The 20,986-nt window shown below is 55.4% G+C and overlaps 7 protein-coding genes across 9 annotated transcripts; 3 read left to right on the forward strand and 4 right to left on the reverse strand.

Annotated features, from left to right (window-relative positions):
* Positions 1–203: 203 nt before the first annotated feature.
* On the reverse strand, positions 204–7,436 carry IUM83_07197 (Pre-mRNA-processing-splicing factor 8; the record flags this gene model as incomplete). 2 transcript variants are annotated; one of them, XM_067931468.1, is made up of 7 exons in its annotated part: positions 204–2,437; positions 2,521–3,225; positions 3,334–4,438; positions 4,530–4,537; positions 4,672–5,153; positions 5,242–5,420; positions 5,595–7,436. In XM_067931468.1, the coding sequence occupies 7 exons, from the start codon at positions 7,434–7,436 to the stop codon at positions 204–206; spliced, it is 6,555 nt and encodes a 2,184-aa protein (XP_067780383.1). The 2 variants fall into 2 exon arrangements, with proteins under 2 accessions (XP_067780383.1, XP_067780384.1); XM_067931467.1 differs by having other exon boundaries at positions 2,521–5,153; positions 5,242–7,436.
* A 139-nt stretch (positions 7,437–7,575) lies between these two features.
* IUM83_07198 (Chibby family) lies at positions 7,576–8,233 on the forward strand (the record flags this gene model as incomplete). The annotated part of the gene is made up of 3 exons (XM_067931469.1): positions 7,576–7,729; positions 7,818–7,975; positions 8,060–8,233. The coding sequence occupies 3 exons, from the start codon at positions 7,576–7,578 to the stop codon at positions 8,231–8,233; spliced, it is 486 nt and encodes a 161-aa protein (XP_067780453.1).
* Positions 8,234–8,571: 338 nt separating this feature from the next.
* Positions 8,572–10,176, forward strand: IUM83_07199 (TKL protein kinase; the record flags this gene model as incomplete). 2 transcript variants are annotated; one of them, XM_067931471.1, is made up of 5 exons in its annotated part: positions 8,572–9,092; positions 9,207–9,395; positions 9,490–9,647; positions 9,724–9,989; positions 10,081–10,176. In XM_067931471.1, the coding sequence occupies 5 exons, from the start codon at positions 8,572–8,574 to the stop codon at positions 10,174–10,176; spliced, it is 1,230 nt and encodes a 409-aa protein (XP_067780374.1). The 2 variants fall into 2 exon arrangements, with proteins under 2 accessions (XP_067780374.1, XP_067780375.1); XM_067931470.1 differs by having other exon boundaries at positions 9,727–9,989.
* Positions 10,177–10,444: 268 nt separating this feature from the next.
* IUM83_07200 (protein disulfide-isomerase domain) lies at positions 10,445–11,533 on the forward strand (the record flags this gene model as incomplete). The annotated part of the gene is made up of 1 exon (XM_067931472.1): positions 10,445–11,533. One exon carries the CDS (start codon positions 10,445–10,447, stop codon positions 11,531–11,533), a length of 1,089 nt encoding a protein of 362 aa, XP_067780240.1.
* Positions 11,534–11,893: 360 nt separating this feature from the next.
* IUM83_07201 (mediator of rna polymerase ii transcription subunit 14-like) lies at positions 11,894–15,453 on the reverse strand (the record flags this gene model as incomplete). Its single annotated transcript, XM_067931473.1, has 2 exons — positions 11,894–12,031; positions 12,103–15,453. The coding sequence occupies 2 exons, from the start codon at positions 15,451–15,453 to the stop codon at positions 11,894–11,896; spliced, it is 3,489 nt and encodes a 1,162-aa protein (XP_067780482.1).
* Positions 15,454–16,143: 690 nt separating this feature from the next.
* On the reverse strand, positions 16,144–17,458 carry IUM83_07202 (putative elongation factor 1-gamma; the record flags this gene model as incomplete). The annotated part of the gene is made up of 2 exons (XM_067931474.1): positions 16,144–17,355; positions 17,450–17,458. 2 exons carry the CDS (start codon positions 17,456–17,458, stop codon positions 16,144–16,146), a joined length of 1,221 nt encoding a protein of 406 aa, XP_067780484.1.
* A 2,057-nt stretch (positions 17,459–19,515) lies between these two features.
* On the reverse strand, positions 19,516–20,815 carry IUM83_07203 (putative elongation factor 1-gamma; the record flags this gene model as incomplete). Its single annotated transcript, XM_067931475.1, has 2 exons — positions 19,516–20,727; positions 20,813–20,815. 2 exons carry the CDS (start codon positions 20,813–20,815, stop codon positions 19,516–19,518), a joined length of 1,215 nt encoding a protein of 404 aa, XP_067780483.1.
* Between the last annotated feature and the right edge of the window lie 171 nt (positions 20,816–20,986).

Raw genomic sequence — 20,986 nt, forward strand, 5'->3', positions numbered from 1 at the left:
ACGAATTAGGACGGACAAAAAAGGTACTTGACTTGCCAATAGTTGCAAGACAAGAAGGGTCCTCCTGCCATGCAACTGCGTGTTCGGGTATTTGTCAACAAAGGGGATCGCATTATTACTGATGTTCGTTGTGTAGTTGCTGGGAGCCACATCTACCAACTTGTGTATGTGTGTCTTGGGATTTTTTTTTTTTGGTGCAGCGCTCATGCGAACACGTTCTGCTGCTCCTCGTCGACGGTGGCAACATCCTCGTCCGTCGCCTCGAGCGAGCTGAAGTTCATGAAGTGCGTCTTGCGGTGGATCTCGTGGTAGAACTCCTTCGGGTTGCCTAGCTTGAGGTCGTACTTCATGCCCGTGTTGTGCTTGACGCCCATGAAGTTGTAGTTCCACACGTCCTCCTCGGGCACCATGTAGAAGCCCATGAAGCGGTCCGACAGCAGCATCTGCACCTTCTCGTAGTGGGTCGGGGCGAAGCCCGCCGGGTTCGCGCCGCTGTCCTTGTTCTGACGACCCCACTCGTAGCCACCGGGAGTCAGCTTGTACGCCGTGAGCGAGCACGAACCAGGCGTGAAGCTGCACGTGATGATGATGCTCTTCTCGCCATCCCACGAAGTGTTCTCGGACATGATCTTCGAGTGGAACGTCACGTCCTGCGGTGGCAAGCTCGGCAGCTCGTTCGGCTGCGTGTGGATCCAGCCGAGCGCCTCCATACCCTCCAGATACTCGTGCTCTGGCAAGTGCAGCGGAATCGTCACGCTCTGGTGCGTGCCGAGTTGCGGCGGCATCACAATGCAGCGAATTTCCTTCACCTGTGGGTTGTCAGGCGGGCTCACACCGTACATGAGACCGCAGATCTGCGTACGCAGGTCCGACACGGTGATAAACTTGTTCAGCACGTTCTTCGGCAGCACGTACGTGAACCCAGTCTCCTTGATGTCGTCGGACGACACGTAAATATGGTTGGTACGCAGATGCAGGTTCGTCGCCGAGATAGCACGCACGCGCCAGTCAGTCTTAGACGCGAACGAGTGCTGCTCGTACTGACTGGTCGTGGTGACCACCATCTCATCACCATGCTTGTTCACCGTCTTCGTCGTCACCGATGTAAGTTGGCTCTGCTCACGAGCCTGCTGCTCGATCTCCGCGACCTGCTGGCGTTGGAGCGACGGTGCAGAGATCTCCATACCCAAAATGATATCACGGATCTCTGATTGGGTCAGCGAGGCAACATTCACGTTGTTCTTCTTGCCGTAGTCACCCAAGATCAGGTCCTTCAACTGCACTTCCACCTTCAGCCACTGCTCATCAGTAAGCGACGGCCAAATGTGGTGCGGCTGTGTCGTCGTTTCTCCATCAGGACGCAGAATGATCTTGGTACGGTCATTGCTGACGTGCAGCGCGCGCAGTATCAAGATCAAACGGGAGAACGCAGTGTACGATGTGATGGTGTTTAGCCAGTCGTCGTAGATGTTGAACAGAACCATTTGAGGCTCCGTCGCCTTCAGGATCAAATCGCCGAACTTTTCAACCTTCAAGCATGCCTGGAATGGCAACTGGAGCTCACTGCCCTTGATAACAATGTTCGGGAAGTCCAACAAGTGCACTTCTAGCGGATCAAGCATACCCTTGCGCGTAACAATGATCTGCTTCGGCTGCTCTTCAACAGGCAGTGACCGAATAAGCGCTGCCACTTCTTCGGCGGTCTTCCACTTTGCCAGTTGGCCCAATCGCTTCTGGCCTGCCCACACTGACGTGTGAATGATCTTCAGGAACAACTGACCAGTTCGTGGGTTGAAGATGAAAATGGCACCGTTAATGGGCTTCGTCGTCAAGTTACCCTCGAAGGTCTTGTGGATCGTCACTCGGTACACATTCGTATCATCAACGAACCAAATAATCTGGTTGGAAAACAGTTCGCCGTAGTTCTGACTAGACAGGTACGGTTCCGTCGGCTCGGAAGAATATAACTGCAAACCCTTGCGAATACGTTCGCGCAGTACATACATAGCAGGGTTCGCCTTCATAATCTTCGCCATCGCCTGCTGCATGAGCGGTTTGCATCCAGGGAACCAGTTGCCGTAACCACTGTATAGATTGTACGCAAGATCCACTGCAAGCAGCACGCCCGTCGGAGACGGGTAGATCGTCATGTTATCTGTCGTGTAATCCAGGAATTTGGCACGCGCGTAACGCTCAATATCGTGCGAGTCAAAATCACCCCAACGAAGTTGCACATCAATCCAGTACTTCGTGCTCGTCGATCCATCGTAGCTATCCTTCGTGTCATGCAACAGCGTTGGCCGACCCATTTGCCACTTGTACGCAGCAAACAGAAGCACATCAGCGCAAGACGAGTTCATTTTGTACGACTTTCGCGGGTGAATCGTCTCCTTCTGAACATTCTCGATTTCCAATGCATCCAGCTCCTGGTCAAACACTACACAACAGACAAACACAAGAGACAAGATGAACAACTCTGGGCCACACTACTGAGAACACCGCTATGCAGCAACAACCTACCTTGAACAAGGTCCATGACTAGCGACTCGTGGATCTTCTGCCACAAGTGAGCACGGAAAATCTGGATCAAGGAGATCTTGAGAGTCGGGATTTTGCCGTGCATGAAAATACCGGTCAAATCCAGTTGCACTTGGAAGCCTACATACACATTGGCGCGGTTGATCGTCGGCGACCACCACAACGTGAATCGACGGTTGGGAATCTGGTTCAAACCAGACCGCTGGGCATTCGTCAGCTTCTTGTACTTCATACTCTCTTCGAAACCAGAAGCCTTCTCCCAGAACAAACCTTCCCATGTGGGGAAGTATGTGCCCTTGAACAGCGTATGCTCAAGAATGCCTTCGACACCGCCTAGTGCCTGAATCATATCCGTTCTGTAGTTGTTCAAGTTCCACAGCTTACCATCGTGCCGTTGGTGCGTCCACCAGAACGGGTTCTGACGCATCACCTGGTAACACTTGAAGCCTGTCCGCACGCGCCAACCCTTGTCGTATGCGAGTGTGTGACGGTCCTTTTGGAACAGAGTGTTGATACGTGGGATACCGCGGTCCCAAGAGTCTTCCAAATCCTCCAGCGTCAAGCGGCGGTTCTGAGCATTAGCTTCCTGTCGCTTCAGGGCGTATTCGGCCCACACGCGCTGGGAGTCTATGAACTCGGATTCCCAGGGCTGCAAGTAGCGGAACAAGTTGGGAATCAGCTGGTCCTCTTCGTGAGACATACCAGATCGGAAATGCGTCACGCCACCACCGTCAGTCTGCTTCGAGTAGCGAAGGTCAGATTGGGGGATTAGAACGTGACCCATCGACAGCATACCCAGACCACCCAGTTCCTTTGGTGTGTAAAACACAACGGGTGGGAATCGGGACGGCATCTTCGAGTTCAATCCAATCTTGATACGAGTCTGAATCTTGTTTTCGCACTTCACAAGGAGGTCTAGCAGTTCCTGCGTCTGAACGACAGATTCGCGGTAGTACGTCATAAGTCCGATCAGAGCTGAGTTCCACTTGTTCGCAACCTTTGTGAATGTCGTACTACCAGAAGACATCAAAATCTGGCGAATCCGGTTCTCGAACGAGTGTAAGGACTCGTCATCCACTCGGAGATATGCCTGCGCTGTACGCTCCTTGGTAGTCTCATTTTGCAGGATCCACACACCATCCCTGTGCGTAAATTCGGCGTCAATAGCACGCATCTTGGGGAGAATACGCACTTCAAACCCGCACATGTTGAACAGCAAGTTCGGATTGTCCTTCGAGTACACCGATACAAAACTGTTATCCCAGTCAAATGTAGTCATCGATCGCGGCAGGCGATTCTTCATATCCCAGAACGTTGCCCTACCGAGATTCACATCGTGCTTCATCAGTCTCATACGCGCGTCACGAGGCCAGCATTTCTTATTGTTGTAGCCGACAACGTTCTCATTGTTCGGATCCGGGTGCTCGGTCAAGTACCGCTGAATCAGGTCACGAGAATCGTCAGCGTCAAATCGGAACAATACGTAGATCTTGTCGATGTAGCGCGTGTACAAGCGAATCGGGTGTCGTGTTTCCGTTGCAGTGTCCTTGAACGATAAATATTCATTCGGGAGTTCAGGCGGGCCAGCAATTTCAGTGGCACGAGTAAGACCCAGCAACAGCAGGTCCAAAATCAGACCATAATACTGGAAAATGAAGGAACCAAACTGCAATCCGCGAATGAGGCCATACGAGTTCGTGTGCATCATGTCCTTGTACGCGATCACAATGTTGTTCTTCGCGGTCATGTAGTCAGCGATGTTGTGGTCAAGAATCAATCTCAGAAGTCTGTTCAGCAGCGTCAGATCGATCTTTTCGTAAACCTTTTCCAGCTTCGACTCGAGCATCACCACGCATTCTTCTTCAGATGTGTCCCAAACATGGTGCAGGTTGTTGACTCCCTGGCACCACTTGTAGACAAGCAGCGGGGGAGGTTCGGAGTCGCTAGGCTTGATCCAGCACGGGAAGAGGTGGCGCTTATCAGCTTCATACCACAGGTACTGGTCAAGATACGCATCAGTGATCTTCTCCAGTGGTTCAATATCGTACACCGGGATCAAGTGGCTGTACAGATCCATGAACTCGATATGCACTTCCTTGAACGCTCGCTGGGTAAGCAAGTGTCGTTTGATACGCGACAGTGCTTCATGAGGGTTGTCGTAGGCCTGCTCAATCAATCCGAGCTCTTCACGCTGCGTCTGGTTCAACCGATTGTTAACGGAGTAGTTCTCCTTCAAGCGTTCCAACGCAAGAATCAGAAGCTTGGTATCGTGCTTGTACGAAAGTGGCGGGAACGGAATAGGAGCGAATTTGCGGCTTTCCAGCCAGTGCACAGTGGTCGTGTATACCGCGACGGCTTCCTCAGCAGATACGTAGGGGCCATCCTTGAGGTAGTTGTGCTGACGCTCTTGCTCCGCCTTCAGCCACAGACGTGTCAAACGTCCCAGATTCTTCTTACAGACCGTCTTATCAACAGTAGCACCACGCTTAATACGTTCACGGTTGTAGTGTGCCACATTGGTCCACCAGTCTGCCTTGGACTTCACGTATCGTAAAATCATGTTCTCAATGGGAGCAGGCAAGCCTGGGACCTTCCATGGGATATTCGCCTTCCAACTGTTCACACACAAAAATGGCAGGAAATGTTAGAAATAAGGTAGCGATGCACAGTCAACCCAGCACAACATAATCCGCTAATACGCACCAGCGCCATGCTTCACTGAGATGTGCCATAATCGTTCGCGACTTGTTCACCTTCACACCTTCCGGCATCATGTCGAGAATATCGTGCATTACTGCGGCACGAAGCTCCAGATCGAAGTGGCTTTCCACACGCTGCTTGGTGACAGTCTTCGCGATACCCTTCGAGTGACGGCCCTCAAACTGACGTGCGAGTAAGTTTCCAAGCCATCGCTCAAGCAACGGCACGATACCTCGCAGGAAGAACAGCCACACACGCCAGCCAGGAGCCCAGAAACCACAACCAGGTCCCTTGCCAACCGGTCCTGTGTTGAACCGGTAGTAGATCAAATGCTTCAAGTCCTTGCACATGCGAACCTGACGCATCAAACGGTACTTGTATCTGTACATACCCGTCAGCTGTCCGACATGGGCAAAAATGTACTGGAGTCCATCTGCAAGCTGGAAAGCATCAACGTTGCCCAACCGGTACTGGACGTGTGCATCCACAATCAGCTTGGTCAGACGCAGGATCTCTCGCGTCAAGTGGAAGGCATTACCGAAACGCGACTTTTTGCGCTCCTTTGTTGTAAGTGTCTTGATGGGTTTCAGGTTGAAGTTGTAGTCCAAGTGAAGGTAGTTCAGGTTTTTGCGGTGAATCAGCAGGTTCAGCATATTGTATCCCTGACGGCAAACCTGCAGACCTGCTTCGACCCAATCCAGCTCCGTGCTCTGGAAAAACTTTGTCGACTTCAGCGATTTAAACAAGTAGCGTTTGTTCAGAGCCTTCGGGGGGCGGTGGTGGAGCGAGTTCAACACCCAGCACTTGAGCAGCTTCTGGTAACTAACACGAACCTTCACCGGCTGACCCTGAGGGCAGTGTTCCTGGAACCACTTGTTCACGAGCGGCACGTCAATAGCACGACGAGTACGGCCTGTACGCAAATTAAAAGGGCGCGGGGCCCAGTACAGAGCAATACCGTTCGCCGTTTCCGGAGTATACAGCGGCTCGTCCGTAAGAAGCGGGTCGAATCCCATGGGCAGCTGGAACTCGTCGTCTTCGTCGTCATCCTCTTCCTCCTCTTCCTTGCTAGCTTCCTTCCCGGAGCGATTGACTCGGAAGTGCGAGATGGGGTTCACGATCGGGTCGAAGTAGAACGCCGGGAGGTCTGGGTCCTCCGCCTTAATGTAGCACAGCACGGGTGTGTGGTACGGCTGGATGTGCACCGAGCGCGGGCGACTGTTGTACAGGAAGGGGAAGGCCACCTTGTACTCCGTGCGGATCTGGTGGCGGATGATGATCTTGTTGATGTCGTTGAACTCGTTCCAGTCCTCGTCGTCCTCGTCCAGGTCGCGGTACAGCGGCTCGAACTTGGGTCCGCCGGGGATGGCCACATTCAGCGCCTTGGCCGTGAAGAACGACTTCTTGTCGAACAGGTACTCGTAGTTGGGGTCGATCAGGTCGCTCATGAGCTGGCCGGCGAGGCGGTGCAGGTTGGCCATGATGGGCACGGGCAGCCGCCACGTGCGGTAGCTTGGCCCGTTGACGAACTTGGAGTCCACGAGCGGCTTGGAGTCGTAGAGCCAGTCGATCACGGCCTCGTCGTCCTCGTCGTCCAGCTCCATGGTGATGCTCTCCGAGGGCTCGATGTCCAGGATGTTGTCGCCGTAGTCGAGCGGCGGCTCCTCGTCGTCGAAGGGCGGGAAGCGCATGCGCTTGAAGTGGCGGCGGTCGCGCTTCTCGCGCCGCATCATGATCCACATGGTGCCCCACTGGGCGATGTACACGGGCTCGATGACCCACGGGATCTCGTTCACGAAGGTGATGGCGCCCGTCACGTGGTACAGCACCTTGACGTCCTTGACCTGCTCCCAGGGCATGGGCATGTTCTCCAGCAGCTTCAAGATCGCGTGCGGCACGTACTTGAGCGCGCCCAGGTACACGCGCTTGTCGTGGCGGAACTTCTTGCTGCTCATGTCGCCGTGGTCCTTCACGATCTTGCGCACGTGCTCGGGGGGCATGTCGTCCTTGACCGACTCCACGAAGCCGAACTTGCGCTTCTCGCCGTAGCGCTTGGCGTTCATCTTGGCCCAGCGCCGGCTGCGCTCCTCCAGCATGCGCTGCTTCTCCTCGGGGCTCAGGAACGCGCTGCTGCCGTGGCCGTGGCCGTGGCTGTGGCCGTTGGCCACGTCCACGTCGGCCGCTCCCGGGGGCGGCATCGGTCACCTGAGCTTTAGCCTTTTGTATGGGTGGCAAGCGTTGGGGGCGTCGCCTACGCAATGGAATAACATGGATCGTCATGCTGGCTGGTAGGTTATTAGGTGTACCGGAATTATGGTACAAAACTGCTAATTGAAGATGGCGAGCCCCATGGCGACGGCGGCGACACCTGCGAGTCGGACGCCGCAGCCGTCGGAGGAGGAGACGAAGGCCGTGGAGAGGGAGATCCCGATCCGGCTGACGCTGGGTGCTGCGACGCTGGCGCTCGGCGCCGCGGGCCAGTGGGAGCTAGGTGCGTTTTTGGCTGGGTTGCAGATGGCGAGGAGATCACCAGAACTGATGACCGGCGGTGCCTTGTGTTATTGCTGCGTTGATGCCAGATCACACGGCGCTGCAGCAGACGCAGGAACGCGCGCGGGTGCTGGAGGAGCGCAACGCGGTGCTGGAGGCCGAGAACGCCCAGCTGCGCGACAAGTGCGCGCGCATGACGGAGGAGTCCAACATGGAGAAATTCAAGTGCCAGCTGCTGGTCGAGATGGTGCGTCCCGCTGCCGGTTACTGCTGGGTTTTTGTCGTGCAGGGCCATCAGCAGCTCACCACATTGCTTCGCCGTCGCTGTTAGCTGGCGGTGTCGAGTCTCGACGAGGAGCGCACGCGCGCCCAGGCGGATCAGGAGAAGGCGCGTGCCGCCAGCCTCAAGACGGACGTCGTGGCGCTGCTGGAAGCGGCGCGCGCCCAGGGACTGGACGTTCGCAAGCTGAGCGAGGCGCTAGCGGCCGGTCCGCTCGCACCTTAGCAGCTTCCGGTACCTAATAACTGGACGATACAGTGATACATTACATGGACACATGCCTGCATGTACACACACACACAGTGCGCTGTAACGTGGCGGTGGATTCAATATCGGATTTTGTGCGATGGCTACAGTCGTGGTCGTCTGTCGAGATCCGGGGTGGTGCACACCAACTGGACCTTTTTCCGCCAGAGTTCAGAAGAGCCCATAACGGGCAGCAGCATACAAATGCCCATACAAAGCCACCGGGCATATCGGCGACAGCGCAGGGCCTTCATTTCCCAAGTCGACCAGCGGCTGTCCCGCCCGCGCCCAGTGCACGCACTCACCCACTCTCAGCCATGGGCGGGTGCTCGTCCAAGGACCCGAAGGACTACGTCGCGCACGACAACCAGCGCGGGCCCGCGCCCAGCGGCCCCGCGGAGGGCGCGCGCCACCGCCAGGACTACCAGCAGCACGAAGGCGGCGGCGGCTCGGGGCGCGGCCGCCCCGCGGTGGACGCGCCCGAGCGCGCGGACCGGTCCAACCGGCGGCCCAACAACAACACGGTGGACTTCCAGGAGTTCAAGGACAAGGAGAAGAACGTGGTGGAGACGATGCTCGAGAGCAACAAGGGCCTGCGCATGGCCGAGATCAATTTCAACGACCTCAAGCTGCAGAAGATCATCGGCGCCGGCGCCTTCGGGGAGGTCATCAAGGGCACGTACTGCGGCACGCCCGTCGTGGTCAAGCGTATGCTGCGCAACAAGATCACGGAGGACAACCTGCGCATGTTCGGCGACGAGATTCAGCTCATGTTGAACCTGCGCCACCCCAACATCGTGCAGTTCATCGGCGCCAGTTGGAACTCGTACTCTAACATGTACGTGCAAGGCGGGGGAAGGGAAGGAGGAAGGTGGTGATGGGGGTAGTGTATGAACTGACTCGCTGCGATGCATCTGTCTGTCTCTCTGTGTGCTTTTGTGCCTCTGTGCAGCTGCTTTGTGACGGAGTTCCTGGAGCGCGGCGACCTGTTCGCGGTGCTGCGGAACCCGGAGAACAAGATGACGTGGGCCAAGCCCATTCTGCGCATGACCATCGACACCTCGCGCGGCATGGCCTACCTGCACGGTATGAAGCCCCAGATTATCCACCGTGACCTCAAGAGCATGAACATCCTCGTTAGGTAACGATCGATAGAGTTGCGCTCGTCTTGCGGCAGATAGAGTGCAACTCGCTGACCTGGTATGATATGCCTGTTTGATTGACGACACGCACAGCTCGACGTGGGGCGCCAAAGTGAGCGACTTCGGCTTGAGCCGCGAAAAGTCCGTGGACGAGACTATGAGTGTGACCGGCACGCCGCTGTGGCTGCCGCCAGAGATGATCCGCGGCGAGCGCTACACGGAGAAGGCAGACGTGTACAGCTTCGGCATCGGTACGCTACCGCCTTGGATTGAGAGTTTTCATTGAGGCAGTGTTGAATTACCGGTACCCTGTTGTTACGTTGTGAGCAGTGTTGGCGGAGCTGGACACGCGCAAGATTCCGTACCACGACATTAAGGCCAAGGGCGCGCGCAATAAGAAGGTGTCGGGCAGCACGTTGATGCACATGGTGGCGTACGAGAACCTGCGTCCGTCGCTGAGCAAGAACTGCATGGACAGCGTGCGCGACCTGTACCAGCGCTGCACGTCCGACGACCAGTCGGTACGCCCCACCTTCGAGGAGATCGTGCAGTTCCTGGAGAACGACGTGCGCAAGGAGACGCTTGTTCGCGCGGTACGTACCCTTTGCTGCCTGGGTTGCCGATTTCTGATACGTGTTCTCGCAGTCTGGATACTGATCATTATCGTGCTCCTGGGTTGTGCAGAACGAGGAGATGAACGTAGTCGAGGAAGACCAGAACGGGTTGGAAGTATCTCCCGAGGAACTCGGCGTCCACCATGCCACACGCTACGTCGATTAAATTTTATAACCAGTTCTGTTTTGTCGTTTTCTTATCCGCCGTTTTCATCCTTCTCATCCTTCGACACACAACGATGTAGCCATGTTTACTTGTATGCTATATGCCGTTCGACAGGTTTTACACCGCCACGTGTCATCCGGCGCTTCCACATACTGAAACCAAGCTTAACGGTTTAAAACACAGCTTCAATCTGGACTGCGATCCACCACGTACGCGCTCAGTCATTCGCGCTTTGGACGACTCGGTAGGAAGGCACGGAATAGCAAGAATGGGTGTGTGGAAGCTCGCGGCTTCCCTGGCGGCGGTGGCGCTGGCCGTCGTGAAGGCCGGCGACGTGACGGTGCTGACGCCCGACAACTTCGACAACGTGGTGGACGGCTCCAAGCACGTGCTGGTCAAGTTCTACGCGCCGTGGTGCGGCCACTGCAAGAGCATGGCGCCCGCCTACGAGACGGTGGCCACCGCCTTCAAGAAGACGGACAGCGTGGTGGTGGCCGAGCTGGACGCCGACGCGCACAAGGACCTGGCCTCCAAGTTCGACGTCACAGGCTTCCCCACGCTCAAGTACTTCCCCGTGGGCTCCACGGAGCCCGAGGTTTACCAGGGCGGCCGCGCCGAGGACGACTTCGTGTCGTTCCTGAACGCCAAGGCCGGCACCAAGGTGCGCGTGGCGAAGGCCCCGAGCCACGTGGCGGCGCTGACCGAGAGCGACTTCGACGCCGAGGTCATCCACTCGAAGAAGCACGCCATCGTCGAGTTCTACGCGCCCTGGTGCGGCCACTGCAAGAAGCTGGCCCCGATCTACGAGGAGGTGGGCGCCATCTTCGAGGGTGAGGACAACGTGCTCATTGCCAAGGTGGACGCCACGGAGAACGCCGCTCTGGCCGAGCGCTACAACGTCAAGGGCTACCCCACGCTCTTCTACTTCCCGCCCGGCGCGGACGAGCCCGAGGACTACTCGAACGGCCGCGACAAGGCCTCGTTCGTCGAGTTCATCAACGAGCACGCCGGCACGTACCGTACCGTGGACGGCGGCCTCACCGCTGACGCTGGCCGCGTCGAGGAGCTGGACCTGATCATCTCGGAGAGCGGCGACATCACCGCTGCCGTGCTCGAGAAGGCGCAGACGGCTGTGGACGGCCTGGAGGGCAACGACGCCAAGTACGGCGCGCTGTACGTGAAGGCCATCAAGAAGATCGTCGCCAAGGGCCCCTCGTACGTGGACTCGGAGATCAAGCGTCTCGACGGCCTGCTCGAGAACGACAACGTGTCGCCCCAGAAGAAGACGCTCTTCGCGCTCCGCAAGAACATCCTCGAGTTTTTCCAGGAGAAGCAGAACGAGAAGACGGAGCTGTAAGCTCGAGTCTGCTCAGACTCGCGGGTTGGCAGTCGCACCTGTAGGGTGGAGTAGCGAGCATTTATCGCTGTTGCGCTAGAATGTCAACGCAGTTCTTTGTATTCTGCTATGTTCATGTTGTTGGTTGAGCTGTACGATGCCGAGTTCCTCGTCGCCGTTGTATTTTATGCTCTATTCCTCGTTTCTCCACGCCAGCTTTTGCTTTGTGCCGCATGTCCTATTGCCTATCATCGATCCCACCAGCCAGACTTGACTGTCGGCCCCTTCGCAACTTTCCTCTTAACGCATCACGCTACGCCTGGAGTATAGCGATCTAAAAGAAAGCGCTGCCGTAGTTTGCCACAACGCCTGTGTGCCCACCTAGGCCGATGCCATCTCCGACAGGGTGCTGCGCAACTTGTCAGCAAAGTTCTGGCAGTCCATGACAATACCCTTCTCAGACGGGCAGCTGGGGACGCGTACACCTCCTGACGAACTCTGCATCTTCACCGAATGATTCTGAAGAACAATGAATACACAAGTTAGCGTATGCAGCAACAAAACCGACCTTGATCAACAGCGATACATACCTCCAGAAAATAAATATCTACGGCGCAGCGGTCGCCGTAAGACAAGCGAACCTGCGTCTGCGACCGTGGAATCATCACCAGTTCGGCAGGAACAAAGGACTTGTCGTCACCTCCGTACGACTTTTCAGCGTAGTAGCCCTTTTCCTCGCCTGGAAGCTTAAACTTGTAGCCCAGTTTCATTCCCTTTCCACCCATCTTGCCACGACCAAAAGCCTTGGGGCCTCCATTTGCTGCTCCATCCTTTGCATTAGGCAGTGGGTCTTGGCGGTAGTATTTCGCGCAAAGTAATTGAGACTCGACGACGCTGGCCAAGATGCCCATCGGAATGCACGTGCGCTCCAATGCTTCAACAAATTGCGCCGGGTCACTGTGTCCATTCAGTGCCGATTGAATGAAGTGCATCAAAGGATGTTCGGCTTTGTGGCTGTAGTTAACCACGAAACCCATTTTCTGCTTAAATTGCACGGTCACACGGTACGTCGTCATGCCATCCGGTGATGACCCAGCAGCAATGCAATGTCTCGGGTTGGGTGCTCGGCAAGCCAACACAATCGAGAACGGGTCGGCGCTTTCCACGTAGAAATGTCCGTCGTTCTTAATCTCGTTGGTGTAGCGCCCAACAGGAGTGAGCATCTTCTCCAGCTTCACTGCCAGTTCACACAGTGGTCTCACGACGCAAATCAGCTCGACCATGAACATCTCCAGCGGGTTTTCGCTAAAAAGTTCGCTCGTGACCAATGTCGTTGGGTACTTGAAGATCAGTTGCCCTCGGGAGTTGACATAATGCGACCTCTCCGATAGCAGGTGCTCTTTCGGTTTCTTCGGAAGAATGAACTTGAATGGCGAAGAAGCTAGTTGGAGACAGAGCTCGAACCCTCCGCCATGCTTCAGGTGACCTTGGATCGCAATGATCTTCAATGGGTCCGTGTTGACTTTTTCCGGGAATGACAACGTTACCACTTGACCACCCGTGCCATCTCCGTTTGACGTGCCAGCTTCGCCTGAATACCGAATCCTCGACTTGCGCCGTCTGGCAAAGTTCACAAAGTGCTGCAATTGAATTCTCTCGCTGCACATGTTGATCGCGTGCAGCAGCACCGATGCAATGTGCGGAACAAAATTGCGAGAGACCGCTTGGTGCTCAGCGTCATCTAGCCAATACCCGGTGATTTCTTGTACTCGCCCACCATCAAGCATAGCTTTTTTCGTTGACCGTACGCTGTTTCCCACCAACGCATTGCCATTCGAACCGTAAGGCCGTTTCCGGCTGCCCCCACGAAGACCATTTACAATAATCTCGTTGTGACGAGTGACAGACGGATGTAAATCCTCCTTTTTAAATGCGCCAAACCGCTGGATAAATTGCACCCCTGATGGTTGCCCAGGCATCCCTGCGCTCGTTTGCAGCAACGAAAAGCACGGCAATCGCACGTATTCTTCGATTTCCGCGGCTTCATGGACATTTCCATTCATACCGTCGACTTCACCGTACTTATCAATCTCGATAACCAGGTAGCACGTAGACTCTTTAGACGACGTCAGCTGGAAATAAAGCGCTGTTTCTGAGATCGTCAGATCCTCAGTCTGTCCGCCATGCTGCTGTCGGAATGCAAGATATCGCTCCCAATTTAAGTTAACACTGCGCAGTACTTCAATCCCCTTGAAGGAAGACCCAATTTGAGCAACCTCGTCGGCCACAATCTCGCAGAGAACCTTCCGAACACTAGCGTGAATCAGTTCATTGGACTTGTCACCCTTGCCGTCACTAGAAACCAGCGCAAAATCATTCGGGAATGACTTGTCAACATTGCCCCCAAGCTCGATTTTACACTGCGTATTCAGTATCCGTTCAAGTTGCTTTACCGTGACGTAAAGCGCGGAATGTTTCGCCGCAGCGACCGAACTCACAATAAACCGACCCTCGCGGATATCAAACGTCACTTCCAAAAACTGCTGCAACCCGCCAATATCTGCCCGTGCAATCCGCAGACTTGTGTCTGAGCACACCATAGAGACATCTTCTCCAGAAACCAGTTGCGTCGAAGCCTTGTCATCCGGGGAATCTACGACAAGCAGCCTACCTATGGAGAAAAGAGCCGCCGACACGTGAGCGCGCATTGCCGCGATCAGCAAGTTTTCGGCACTCAGCAAGAACATGTTCGACGGCACCTCCAAAGCGCTCAACAGTGCCGCATATCCAGAAAGATTCGGCGGAAGCGAAGGACTAAGCGAGACAGAGAGAAGTTTCTTCTTGTTCGGATCGAAAGCCAGGCGAACACATAGGCTTGACTCGGGAAACGACAGCGCAGATCCCTTTCGAGCGGTTGCAACCGGGTCGCTTAACTGTTGAAGTAGTCGCTGCTGTTCTGTCAGTGCCTGCGCCTCCTTTCGCGTGCAAGCCTTGGGCCAATAACAAATGTCCAGCACATTCTGGTCGCGGTGGTGCTTAATCATGATGCGATTCTTCCAGCGGCCCTCCATCAGCAGTTTTCCCTGCGAGGCCAGAATTTGCAAAGCCAGCGACGAGCAGAATTCTCGCATCACCTGGAACGCGTCTACGAACGGCTTCTCCGACTTGTTCATGGCACGCTGCACAAGGTTTTTCAAGTGGTTGTAGTGCGCCGCGTTGGGCGCATTTGTCCGAATGATGCGCAGCGCACTCGTCGACGCCGCCTGTGAGTGGTCCTCAAACGCCTGCGAGTCCGTAAGCGCCGTGTTCACACTGATCACCCTCCACTTGGCGTCCTTCTCCTTGCCCTGAATGGTCAGCACAATCTCGAATTCGCCCTCCGCCTGGCACGTGACGAAGCCTCCCTCCAGCTTAATGTTGGAGAACTGCTCCGGGATCTCCGCCTCAATGAGTCGGAAGCGGATAATATCCGCCACCTCCGCCGCCGCCTGCTCCGTATCCACCTCGGGCAGTTCGCGCGGGAACATGGCGTTCTTGATGATGGTGGGCAGCCGCAGGTAGGTGCCTCCGTACAGCACGTCCACGGCCGTGCTCAAGTCGTACCGCCGCTCCTTGGCGCGGTTGAGATCCGCGTGCATGAAGAACAGTCGGTCGTTGGTCTCGTTCACGTTGTTGCGGTAGCTCTCCGTCTGCTGCAGCAGCGTGTCGCACTGCTGCAGCAACGGCGACTGCACCGACCACTTGAGCACCGCCAGGAGCTGCGCGAAGCGCTTGCGGGAGCTCTGCAGGTGCGCCAGCAGCGGCTCGCGGCGCTCCTCCTCGCGCATCGTGGGCAGCTGGTGCATGAGGGTGCGGAAGTCCTCGTAGCTCTTGTCCACGGCGCGGTGCACGAGCTCGGACGCCTTGACGCTCGTGCGCTCGGGCGGCGGGAAGTCGCCCATGTCGGTCTACGCTCTGCTGCCGTCTCCTGCTGCTATTTTGCCCCGGATCCAGCCACCCCCGGCGCGGAAATAGCTTCGATCGGACGACTTTGGCGCGCGTTTCGGGCGCGATGCGGCGCTGTTAAGTCCGTCGCGCGGGCCTGTAAATGGAGCGGGCCGCGGCTCCGTGTCTTGGGTGCGGCGGCGCGGGGTTCCCTCGCCTCTGCGCGGCGCTACGGGACACGTAAGGCGGCTGCCGACACGCGCTTCTCTCCTCCCTCTGAGGGCTGGGAAGCAACTTCACAAGTGAGCCGCGGAAACCGCGCCCAGGCCACGCGGCGCGTGATTGGTCGAAATGTATCCATCGTGTGCGCCACACCATCATGTGAAAAACCTCGGAGGGTTTTTTTTCTAGTCAGGGCACTACATAGCGAATTTACCAGGGGTCGAGTGATGGCAAGCCCGATTGTACCGAGCATATGCACTGTAGTGATGGCACTTGTAGTGAAAGCCCTGCGTTCATCGACAAAAATAATAAATAAAAATAAATAGGATAATACATGCACACGAAAACATGAACATAACACCAAGACGCATTTTTAGGATCTCAAATTCTTCTATTTCCAAGTTTAACGAACGACAACCTCTGGCAACCTGGTGCCCGAGTTTGTGACGACGACCTCAGACACTTGACGCACGACGACAAGTGACTTACTTGAACACCTTCGAGTCGGCGATGGGCTTGCCCTCCAGATCGTCCTCGTTGCACCAGTAGGCGGCCACGCGAGCCTTCGTCTCGTCGTTCAGCTCCGCCTTCTTCCACGTGTAGTACTCGGCGTCCGGGTTGGCCTCGATCATGTGCTTCTCCGAGTCGCCACGGAACAGCCAGCAGCCCGTGATGATGATCTCCGAGCCCTCGGCGCCGCACACGTCCATCACACCGAACGCGTACTTGCGCATGGCCTCCGAGCGCTGCAGGAAGCCGCCCACGGCGTTGCACGTCATGAACATCTTGGTGTTCTCGCTGTTGTAGTTGTAGTCGCAGAACCACAGCGAGTAGCCCTCCGTGTCCAGGTGCTCCCAGAACCACTTCATGGCGTCAGCCAGGTCCTTCGCGTTCGAGTACTGCACCTTCCACGCGTCCAGGTTCATCGACGACGGCTTCTCGCGGTTCAGCACGGCCAGCGGGTGCTCCACCTTCTTGGGCTTGGGGGCCTCCTCCTTCGGGGCGGCCTTCTCCTTCTTCGGGGCGTCCTTCTTGGCGGCCTTCTTGCCCGAGTTGTCACCCTCGGCGGTCAGAGCCACGTCGATGAGGGGCACGTCGCCCACGACGGCCTGGAACTCGGGCTGGTTCACCAGCGTCGCGAACCAGCGGTTCACGGCCGAGTACGGCTTGCGGAACTCCTTGTCCAGCACGAACTTGAACGGGTACACGAGGGCCGTGGCGATGAAGATGTCGGCCAGGGTGATCTGCTCGCCCACGAGGTAGGTGCGCAGGTGCAGGTGGTTCTCGAGGGTCTGCAGAGCCTTCTTGACGTCGGTCTTGGCCTTGGCCAGGGCCTCGGCGTTGAACTTAGCCCAGCCCAGGATGGGGTACAGCCACGCCTGGAGGGGGATCTCCAGCTCGTAGGCGGAGAAGTCGATCCAGGAGTCCACCTGGCCCGACTCGAAGAACGTCTTGCCGTACAGGCCGGTGTCGGCACGGAGGCGAGCCACGTACTTGGCGATGGCGCCGCTCTCGAAGATCGTGCCCTCCTCGGTCTCGAGGATGGGGACCTTGCCCACGGGGGTCTTGGCCTGGAACTCCTCCGACTTGAGGTCCTTGGCCATGTCGAACTCAGGCAGCTCGATGTCGATGCCGTTGTACTCGGCGGCGACGAGCACCTTGAAGACGCGGTAGTTGGCGGGGTACGTGTAGAGCTTCTGCTCGGCATTAATGACACAGGCGTTGCATACGGTAAGCTTAGGGCACTCGGGGAGTAGTTGCTGCAGGGACTTCGCGGTAATCCACACTTACGAAAACCATCTTGCCGATCTTGGAGAAGAAAGAGAATGTGGAGCTCCCCCGATGCTCGCCCGTCAATCGGTTGGCTTTCGACACGCGCCCAAATAGTCCGACTAAAACATTTTGTGTTTCGTTTTGAGTAGAGGTATATTTGTGTCCCATTACAATTTGCAAAATTTACAGTTGGACAGCATATCTACATTTTAAGAGCATATGTGAAACGCCTGACATAACTTCAACTCCTGAAGTTGCCTTTTCGGATTCATTTCACGCTTGCCCTGACTCATAGACCCGCAGGAGAGCAAGCTGGATCTTCTACTAACACTATGAGCTCTAGTCGATACATCAAAATGCGTGTTTGTATCTCAATCGCTGAGAGAGGACATTGAATGTCCGACATTCTCAACGTACCAGGAGGGCTCCTGGCCTTGTGGCGTAGTGCGTAGTACGTTGCAAGTAACTGAGTGTGGTCGGCTATGACAAAGTCGCTTTTGAATTCGCTCACTCCCTTTCCTCCTTTATTTACTCGGCTAAACTACCCACTGAAACGTCAAGGCGCCATGCTGCAACACTAAAGGCTCGACGGTGTTCGTGTGGGAGAACTGCTACAATATAAATGAATAGCTCATTTAAAGTACCAGGTATGTAGTATTTGGCAAATAAATGGAGAACGTTGTAGTCACAGTTTCAAATCCCCTCAACATAGGGTCGTTATACTAATAAATAGAAGCTCGAGCACGCAAAGGCAGCTCATTCCTGTTTCTCTGGGGTGTCATGAAGAAGGTTTTGACCCACAACGATTCTAACGCTGGCTAGGCGAAGTTACAAGAGGCTGAGTACGCAAAACCGACTTCAAGCCTGTCCTGAGTTATCAAGAAAATTGTGAGTTAGCATTAATATAAAGGAAGGGGAGGAAAATTAAGCTGCAACAAGTTGAAATCGGTTATCAGACAACAAATGTTTAATGGAAGTACTACGTCGTAGTAAGTATAAATTTGATCGATTTACTGCGTTGAAAAAGCGGTCTCCATGTGAACGAAAAGTTGAACGCTGTATTCATGGTAAACGAGAAGCAGAGCTCAGATAGAACGCAATACTGCATGTTTAATCGGCTAGATCAGGACCAACCATCTTTTTAAAGAGCTCATAGGATATCTGAACGGCAACGAAGACTACAATTCGCTTCAGTTCTCGAGTAGAGTACGTACTGAGCGAATGGAGTATTTGAAAATTGCTAGCTGAGTTTCAACGCGAAAGAAACATATTTTGGTAACACCAGCACGCCTCTAAACGGTAAGTTGAGAGCCACTTGGGCTTGAGCCAAAGTTGTGAGGAACGGTAATGGGCTACAAAGCGCAAATCAAAAGAGATCAAATGTGCTAGATCAAGCCTCTGTCAGCAAGCAACTCCTTCGCGACTCCAATTCGTTTAGGCCCTCTAATTACAAGCATCCACTCGACAACATGAAAGTAGTTGCAAGATGACACCCAAGTAAATTCACGAAGTATGCAAGGTAAACTACTTTCAAACAATGAAATCTTCTCAAAGATACGAAGTATTTGTGTAGCATAGTCATTCGGACTCCTGAAGCGTTTTGACTGGACAAGCCAGTAAAGATTAGTGAGAAGAAGGAACTAGGCGCTAATCATTCTTGTCAATAAGATAAGACGCTTCGAAGTAAAGAAAAAGGAATACTTACTCCAAAATACTTCATATTTCACGTTGCAAACGTTTCCTCGGTCATAACCATTGGCAAACACGATATGTTATGGCAGGACATGAATGGCACGCGGTTAGAACTAGGCAGTCTGTAGTCTAACCCTCAGCCGTATGCAGCTATAATATGAAATGAGACTTGAACGACCATATTCTCGACTTTCTTCGAGCTGGTAGGTTAGAAGCACTATGCAGGGAGCTACCAACAATTCCGAAAACTCGCATTCTGTCAACAGCAATGGCTGTACAGTATATAATAATTTTAGCGCTTTCCACTTGGTCTATCACTTTGACCCTGCCACAGCAGCACTTCCTGCAAGGCTTATGAAGACGAGCTCACTTGACGCACGACGACAAGTGACTTACTTGAACACCTTCGAGTCGGCGATGGGCTTGCCCTCCAGATCGTCCTCGTTGCACCAGTAGGCGGCCACGCGAGCCTTCGTCTCGTCGTTCAGCTCCGCCTTCTTCCACGTGTAGTACTCGGCGTCCGGGTTGGCCTCGATCATGTGCTTCTCCGAGTCGCCACGGAACAGCCAGCAGCCCGTGATGATGATCTCCGAGCCCTCGGCGCCGCACACGTCCATCACACCGAACGCGTACTTGCGCATGGCCTCCGAGCGCTGCAGGAAGCCGCCCACGGCGTTGCACGTCATGAACATCTTGGTGTTCTCGCTGTTGTAGTTGTAGTCGCAGAACCACAGCGAGTAGCCCTCCGTGTCCAGGTGCTCCCAGAACCACTTCATGGCGTCAGCCAGGTCCTTCGCGTTCGAGTACTGCACCTTCCACGCGTCCAGGTTCATCGACGACGGCTTCTCGCGGTTCAGCACGGCCAGCGGGTGCTCCACCTTCTTGGGCTTGGGGGCCTCCTCCTTCGGGGCGGCCTTCTCCTTCTTCGGGGCGTCCTTCTTGGCGGCCTTCTTGCCTGAGTTGTCACCCTCGGCGGTCAGAGCCACGTCGATGAGGGGCACGTCGCCCACGACGGCCTGGAACTCGGGCTGGTTCACCAGCGTCGCGAACCAGCGGTTCACGGCCGAGTACGGCTTGCGGAACTCCTTGTCCAGCACGAACTTGAACGGGTACACGAGGGCCGAGGCGACGACAATATCGGCAAGGGTGATCTGCTCGCCCACGAGGTAGGTGCGCAGGTGCAGGTGGTTCTCGAGGGTCTGCAGAGCCTTCTTGACGTCGGCCTTGGCCTTGGTCACAGCAGCGGCATTGAACTTGCCGACGCCGAGGATCGGGTGCACCCACACCTCAAGAGGCACCTCCAGCTCGTAGGCGGAGAAGTCGATCCAGGAGTCCACTTGGCCCGACTCGAAGAACGACTTGCCGTACAGACCCGTGTCCGGGCGCAGGCGGGCGACGTAGCGGGCGATGGCGCCGCTCTCGAAGATCGTGCCCTCCTTGGTCTCAAGGATGGGGACCTTGCCCACGGGGGTCTTGGCCTTGAATGACTTGGACTTGATGTCCTTGGCCATGTCGAACTTGGGCAGCTCGATGTCGATGCCGTTGTACTCGGCGGCAATGAGCACCTTGAAGACGCGGTAGTTCCCGGGGTACGTGTAGAGCTTCTGCTTGGCGCGAAACACACGGCGGCGTGAGATCCATCTGTTCGATGATGACAATTGAGGGGCAACAACAGCAGCAGCAACGTACCATCTTGACGGGTCTTGAGGAAGAAGAGAAGGAATGGAATCCAAAGGCGATCCTCTCAAAAACGACTGGATCCGTCCAATCCTTGGCCGAATTGCGACATTTGCCGTAGCAATTGCGATTTTCGAAGTAAACAAGTAATTCTGGATCTAATTCATGTCGTGTGGTCCACAAATC

Source organism: Phytophthora cinnamomi (genome assembly GCF_018691715.1).
Source record: "Phytophthora cinnamomi strain GKB4 chromosome Unknown Contig127, whole genome shotgun sequence".
Lineage (NCBI taxonomy): Eukaryota > Oomycota > Peronosporomycetes > Peronosporales > Peronosporaceae > Phytophthora > Phytophthora cinnamomi.